The 7948-nt window shown below is 46.1% G+C and overlaps 1 protein-coding gene across 1 annotated transcript in view; it reads left to right on the plus strand.

Moving 5' to 3' along the window:
- LOC111952771 (otogelin-like protein) overlaps positions 1–6303 on the plus strand; it is a 13174-nt gene extending 6871 nt beyond the window's left edge. The window contains exons 14-25 of the mRNA XM_024134600.2: positions 35–139; positions 233–340; positions 487–588; positions 697–801; positions 980–1020; positions 1111–1174; positions 1256–1434; positions 1985–2089; positions 2393–2512; positions 2587–2632; positions 4770–4849; positions 4937–6303. Coding sequence (XP_023990368.2) covers positions 35–139; positions 233–340; positions 487–588; positions 697–801; positions 980–1020; positions 1111–1174; positions 1256–1434; positions 1985–2089; positions 2393–2512; positions 2587–2632; positions 4770–4849; positions 4937–5137 — 1256 coding nt within the window. The 3' untranslated portion in view covers positions 5138–6303. The remainder of the gene's footprint in view (positions 1–34; positions 140–232; positions 341–486; positions 589–696; positions 802–979; positions 1021–1110; positions 1175–1255; positions 1435–1984; positions 2090–2392; positions 2513–2586; positions 2633–4769; positions 4850–4936) is intronic.
- Positions 6304–7948: the final 1645 nt, after the last annotated feature.

Consider the following 7948-nt stretch of genomic DNA (forward strand, 5'->3'; position numbering starts at 1 on the left):
TCTCTCTCTCTCTCTCTCTCTCTCTCTCTCTCAGAGTGTAATCTGACCATCTGTGAGAGTGAGGCTCCGCCCTGTGAAAATGGGAACCGACTGGTGATTGGTTACAGTGCCTTGTCCTGCTGCCCAGAGTACCGTTGTGGTAGGTACTGAACCAAAAGGTAATAGCTTTAATCATTCACTGGTATTGTTAGGTGTGGTTTAATAACTGAGTCCTGTGATTGGTCTGTCTCAGAGTGCGACCCCCATGCCTGTCCCCCCGTCACCGCCCCTGACTGCAGAGAAGATCAGTTCCTCGTGGAGGTCCGTGAGGACAACTCCTGCTGTTACTCCTTCCTGTGTGGTAAGGTCAGACCTTCTACTGCTTCCTGGGTCGACCGTCTCCGTCCAACATTACTGTAGCTGGACTTTGGGTAGAAGTTGCCCTTAAGTAGAGGACCTACCCAAAAACAGTCAGTGGCCAATGGTGTGTGTGTCTTCTCTCTGCAGTGTGTGAGTCATGTATCGAGCCCGTGCCGGCCTGTTCCGATGGCGAGATATTAGCTGTGAATCTAAACACCACCAACAGCTGCTGCCCTCAATACCACTGTGGTAACACACACACATTATACTCTACACACTATACAAGCTGTACAGACACACACATACATGTACACATACACAGGGTTGATGTTTACAGCAGTGTTCTCTTGCGTGCAGTGTGTGARGTGAACCTGTGTCCTGAGTCGTCTCTGACCTGCTCTCCTGGCCTGTCTTTGGTCCAAACCACCCACCCTGGACACTGCTGCCCCGACCACCGCTGTGGTACACACACACACACAAACACACATTTTTGCACAGGCAATAGTTGCACACACACATCTAAATGCACACACATACCATCATGCCCAGAACTGTGTCTTTGAAAAATCTTGTAGTCCAAACAGAGCATGGTTCTAGGCCTCCAGTTCTGTAGTAAACAAAGTCTCTCTTCTTCTTTCAGAATGCCAGTGTGAGGACAGCTCTCTCCCAGTCTGTCAGGTGGTGAGTCAGTCAACTTCAGGAATATTCCTGTTTGTGTGTGCATGTGTGTGTGTTTTTGTGTGTGTCATAGTAACGTCTCTGGTCTCTCAGGGGGAGGTACAGGTGGAGGTTCCAGACAGCAGAAGCATCTGTGGCTGCCCCCGCTACACCTGCAGTAAGTACACACACATACACACACACTATGCACAGACACACCCTAGGCTACTAACCCCTGACCCCTGACCTCTGTGTGTAGAGAAGGCAGAGGTGTGTGTGTTCCAGGGAGTCACGGTGCTGGGGCCAGGGCAGAGCCTGATTCAGTACTATGAAGGAGAGCTGTGTTACACCGTTCACTGTCTGACACACCGTGACACACACACCGGATACTACGCCATGGACGTGTCCGCTGTCAACTGCTCTCGGAAGTGTGGCCCGGTATGTCTCTCTCCCTCTCTCTCACACAGACTCCAAACTTCCATCCTGATCAGAGTTACGTAAACCCTTCTGACTTCTCCCCCCCCCTCCTTTCTGACTCCTCCCCCCCGTCTGACTCCCCCCCTTCTGACCTCCCCCCTTCGACTTCTCCCCTCCTCTACTTCGTCGCCCTCCTTCTAACTTCTCCCCTCCTCTGACTTCTCCCCCTCCTTCTGACTTCTTCCTCTCTGACTTCTCCCCCCCCTTCTGATTTCCCCCTTCTGACTTCCTCCCCTCCTTGACTTTTCCCAGCCTCTGACTTCTCCCCACCTCTGACTTCTCCCCTCACTCTGACTTCTCCCCCCTTCTGATTTCCCCCCCTTCTGACCTTCTCCCCCCTTCTGACTTCTCCCCTCCTGCTGACTTCTCCCCCCTTCTGATTTCCCCCCCTTCTACTTCTCCCCTTCTGACTTCTCCCCTCCTCTGACTTCTCCCCCCTTCTGATTTTCTCCCCCCCTCTGACTTCTCCCCCTGACCCCCCCCACCCCCCCCCCCCCCCCCCACCTCTCAGCACCAGCTTTACGTAGCATCATCAGATCCTCAGGTGTGCTGTGGCTCCTGTAAGAACGTCTCCTGTTCCTTCAACATCCACAACAGAACCATTGAGGTCTTCACTGTGGAGAACACACACACACACACACACACACACACACACACACACACACACACACACACACACACACACACACACACACACCACACACACACACTCACACACATCACACACACCACACCAACACACACACACACACACACACACACAACACCACACACACAACACACACACACAAAGCACACCTTCACACACACACACACACACAGCCTAATACTGCCAAACAGACACAAATAATCTACCTAACACACAGGAAAATCCTGGATGGATAACGTTGACGGTGTGTGTGTGTGTGTGTGTGAACAGGCGGGGAGCTCCTGGGTGGATAACTGTACACGGTACGACTGTGTGGAGACGGCAGGGGGAACCGTGGTGCTGGCCTCAGGGGTGGTCTGCCCCCCCTTCAACGACACAGAGTGCACTCAGGTACACACACACACACACACACTAACATTCACACACAATGAGGTCTGTCTGTAACCTTTCTTCAATCATTGCAGAATGGGGGCGTGGTCCAGAGCTATGTGGACGGCTGTTGCAGAACGTGTAAGTGACCGATCACATTTGCTTCTCATATGCTTTCAGCTGTCAATCACAGGGGTGGGCAGGGCGTTGCCTGGCAACGGTTGGGCTTATTGGCTGACTGGTTGGGGGGTGTGGCCTGTAGCAGCGTAAAGCAGAGTAAAAGCTTGTGGTTGGCTGGCAACAACCAGCATGAATCACTACACTACCCATCAGCCTCTGCTGTAGAGGTGGTCCTAGAGCTGCCTGATGGTCCTGATACACTGTCATGATAATATTGAAGAAAGATTTTACTGTTGATTGGAAAATATTTTTATTTAGTGGATAAATTATCATAACCCACAGTTATCTGGAGATTAACAGCATGCAAACAGTGGTCCGTCCTACCACTCAAATGTTCTTTTACACTCAATGATGCTAATGATAAACTGTAGCTAAACAGACTCTCTAAATCCTTAAAGTACTTTTTAGATGTCCATAAGAGGAAGGCAGTTTGTATTTTAAGTGAACTGCAGTGGTGGAAAAAGTATCCATTTGTCATACTTGAGTAAAAGTATAGATACCTTAATAGAAAGTTACTAAAGTAAAAGTAAAAGTCACCCAGTAAAATACTACTCGAGTAAAAGTTTTAAAGTATTTGGTTCTAAATATACTTAACTATCAAAAGTAAATGTAATTGCTAAAATATACTTAAGTATCAGAAGTATAAATAATTTCCAATTCCTTCTTTTAAGCAAAGCATATGGCACCATTTTCTTGTTTTTAAAGTGTATGGATAGCTAGAGGCATACTCCAACACTGAGACATCATTTATAAAAGATGCATTTGTTTTTAGTGAGTCTGCCAGATCAGAGACAGAAGGGATGACCACGTGTTGTCTTGATAAGTGCGTGAATTGGGCCATTTTCCTGTCCTGCTAAGCGGTCAAAATTAAGTACTTTTGGAAGTCAGGTAAAATGTATGGAATAAAAACTACATTATTTCTTTAGGAATGTAGTGAAGTAAAAGTAAAAGTTGTCAAAAATATAGTATTTTATAGTACTACTTAAGTTGTACTTTAAAATATTTTTACTTTAGTACTTTACACCACTGGTGAACTGTCCCATTAAACACAAATTGTGCATGTAAAGGTGAAGAACACAGATCCAGTCTGCTCTCCCAGTAATACAGCAGCTCTGCCTCCTTGTCCGCTTGCCTGCTCTACCAGTTTGGCCAATGGGAATGCTTGTTTTTGTTACATTTTGGCCAATGGTGATGCTTGGTGTTTAGTTTGGCCAATGAGAATGAGCCTTGGTGCATCAGCGTGTAGTAATCCTGAGTGTTTGGCCATCTGGCTGTCTTCCCCAGTCTCAGAGAACATTGTCTGGCTCCCATGGCTGTGCATGCCACTGCGCTGATTCCTCTGTGTGTTTTCAATGTGTTCTAAACCAACGTTAACCTGTGTGTTCTCCTATCGTTCTCCTGACGTTGTTGTTCCTGCCGCTGCTCCCAGGTTCTGGAGTCGGTGTTATACCGTTTACCGTTAACCCCGTAACCCCCACTGGTAGTACTAACTGTGACAAAGGTACCACGACCTCTCACCTTTCATCTTTAACCTCTCACCCCATAACCTTCACAGGTAGTACTAATTGTGACACAGGTACCACGACCTCTCATCCTTCACCTATCACCGTGTGTGTTTGTCTAGTCCTAACCCTACCACACCATACATATAAACTACAGGTCAAGGTTCACCTAACATTCCTCAGGACAAAACCCCATTCCAATGTGTCAACATGTTATTGCTGTGCTGAATCCTCTATGTGAGTAAGAATCCTCCCCATTCCTTCACATATACAGAGAGTTTGGCCAAGTGTAGAGCTGGACGCCATGTTGCTACCGCTCAACATTCCATCATCCCCCGCCCCTCTGCCCCCTGTGGCTTACCCCCGATTGGCTAGAGTGAGTTTAAGTTCAGGCCAGTGGCCAATGGGAGCTGGGTCTCTGGCATGAGAACTGCCCCCCAGTCAGCTGGCTGTCAATTAAACTGAGCCCCCGCTGCTAGGCAAAAGAGTCCCGCTCAATAGGCCTTTTACTGTGTGAATGACAGGACTCTGGGGGTGAAAGCTGTGTGTGTGCTTGCGTGTATCTCAGCGTTTTCTCTGTGTGCGTGTGTGTTTAGGTAAGGAGGACGGTAAGACGTGTAAGCGTGTAGCAATCCGAACCACCATCAGAAAAGACGACTGCAGGAGCAACGCACCGGTAAGAGAGAGACAGTAGCAATAAGACCGTTTTTTTATGGAGTATAACATTTTACCGCCCCTCTCTCTTTCTCTCTCTCTCTCTCAGTTGACAGTGTATTCGTGTGATGGGAAGTGTCCGTCTGCCACCATCTTTAACTTCAACATCAACAGCCACGCCCGCTTCTGTAAGTGCTGCAGAGAGAGTGGACTACAAACCCGCTCCGTCACCCTCTACTGCTCACGCAATGCTACTCTGGTGGACTACAGCTTCCAGGAACCTTTAGACTGCTCCTGCCTATGGAACTAAAMAGATCTACTGTAATCCAGGGCTAGGCAACTAGATTCAGTCGCAGGATAATTTTTATCGGAGAGGATGGTCGGGGGCATGGAAAATAATTATAATAATTTGTACACTGTACACAGGTACCTACACACTGAAGAAGGCTGTAAAGACGAAACATCTGTGTACGCTATCCCTGGTGCAGTAAAAACATGTAACACATTGAATAATGAAGTAAGCTTTATGCAACATATTTTTGAGTGTGAACCCATTACACCTCTTTGTTTGTCTGAATTCATAGGTTTTATGCACCAGCCAAGCTTCTGGGAGAGCGTGATGGTTCTCTTTTGATTAGTTACACTGCAAATTGACCAGAACTAAGCCAAAAAATAAATGGTTTTTGAAAATAACAATAATTTCATACATTGAGACACGTTTTTTTTTTTTTGTGGGAATACTTGGAAACATTTCCTAAACTAAACTCATTTTTACATGAATTCCTTGTGATTTTACAGTCTTTTTTAACGTAAAACGAAATTCTATCTACCCTGATCTAGTCGATGTGAGCTCCAGTATGGTAAACAGTAGGTTGGACGGAGGATGGAACAGAGGTTAGAGGTCAGACAGGTCAAGTGTCCAGGTAGGCGAGTTCTTTAGTCTTCCTTCAGTCTGTTGTTGAAGGGTGTATGCTGGCCTGTTSTAGTGACCCTGTCATTACAGATGTGTAGTGGTCAGATGTGTAGGGCTGTAACCTGTTCCTGCTGTATTATGATAACACTAGTCCTATCTGTACTGCTGTAGCCTGCTCCTCCTCATGTGTAACACTAGCTAGTCCTCTCTCGCTTTATAATGTTCAGATCAGTTGGTCCCAGCTGACAGGACTACGCTGATTTAGTACGTCAGTGATCTAGTTCTCTCCTGATGACTGAAATGTTTAATATGCCGCTAATATTTGTCGTAGAACAAAAAACATTCATTACAAATGTAAAGCTTTTATACAAAAGTATGAAGCATTGTGCCAGTAATCATACAGTATGTGCTGTGTTGTTTATTATGAAGCATTGTGCCAGTAATCATACAGTATGTGCTGTGTTGTTTATTATGAAGCATTGTGCCAGTAATCATATAGTATGTGCTGTTGCCATCACACAGATGTTACCAGTCAGAATAGAACAATAAAACACTCAACAGTGTCTGACTGACTGGTTGGTGTTTTTTTGCATGAATGAAAAACGTTCCATCCTCCTCCTCCACACACACACACTCCCCTGCTGACTCAGTGTGTTCAGTGCTGACGTGTGTTTGTGTTTCTCTGGCCTGGTAGTGTGTAATTATTGTGTGGGAGTCTGTGTAACAATGTGTGTGTATATACACTTGAGTGTACAAAACATTAGAAGCACCTTCCTAATATTGAGTTGCGCCCCCCTTTGCCCTCAGAACAGCCTCAATTCATGGACTCTACAAGGTGTCGAAAGCGTTCCACAGGGATGCTGGCCCATGTTGACTCCAATGCTTCCCACAGTTTTGTCAAGTTGGCTGGATATCCCTTGGGTGGTAGACCATTGTTGATACACACAGGAAACTGTTGAGTGTGAAAAATCCAGCAGTGTTGCAGTTCTTGACACACTCAAACCAGCTGGCACCTACTACCATACTCCGTTCAAAGGCACTTAAATCTTTGTCTTGCCCATTCACCCTCTGAATGGCACACATACACAATCCATGTCTCAATAGTGTCAAGGCTTAAAAATCATTCTTTAACCTGTCTCCTCTTCTCCTCTGAAGTGGATTTAACAAGTGACATAAATAAGGGATCATAGTTTTCACCTGGATTCACCTGGTCAGTCTATGTCATGGAAAGAGCAGGTGTTCCAAATGTTTTGTACACTCAGTGTATAATTACCATGTAATTAAACCATGTTAATGACACTTCGTCATCAGTAAAACACCAGTGACCAGGAAGAAGTGAAGTATTGAAGAGGCAGGAAACCACATTGATCCGTCATTGATTAGTAATTGATCAGTAAATTATTCATTTTTTTTCTCATTCTCCACAGACCACTAGCTCACATTCCAACTACTCGCTGTTCAGCTCTCTGGGTGTGCACACTCACTCTCTCTCATACACACACAGACTGTTTTGATCTGCCGTGTGGAACCCACAGCAGTGGAGTTGGTTAGCAAATCACTGCATCAATACAGCCCAGAAATTAATCGACTGAACATTGGGTGTGTGTGTGTGTGTCTGTGTGAGAAAGAGAGAGTGGTCCTGAATGCACTGGAGAATGAATCTGCAAAGAGACTGAGATGTATGGAATGTTGTCTATCTGGTCGACTTTAATTTCTTTACTTTCACCCTGTTCTTTCTCCCTATATCCTTCTCTCTCCCTCTCCTTCTCCCTCTCTCCTCGGGAGTTGCTCTCTGTGTGGCTGCAAGCCTGGTTGTCATAGTAACCGGCTCTTATCCCAACAAAGAGGAAAAGGCGGCAGGGCAGAAAAAATTGGGCTTAACGACACACACTGATTGAATTGCACTGTGCGTGTCTTCACACGAGGCTCTGCTTCTCGGAAAGCTGCTGTGGAGCGCTAAATTCAAAGTTGTGTTGCGTCACTGGGGAGGACTCCTCGGTACAGTTCAGCTGTGATTACACTCCTCCTCCTCTTATACAGAGTTCTGACAACCTCAGTCCTCACTGAAGCCACTGGACGTGTAGTTACCTCGCTCTTCGGTACATAGATGAGATATCCAAACAGCCAGGTTTTCTGATTCCAAAGCCATATTGATATTGGATGTATGCATGTTGTGGTACTATGTTTAGAGGATAGTGCATGCCACTC

This window comes from Salvelinus sp. IW2-2015, linkage group LG26 (genome assembly GCF_002910315.2).
Source record: "Salvelinus sp. IW2-2015 linkage group LG26, ASM291031v2, whole genome shotgun sequence".
Taxonomy (NCBI): Eukaryota; Metazoa; Chordata; class Actinopteri; order Salmoniformes; family Salmonidae; genus Salvelinus; species Salvelinus sp. IW2-2015.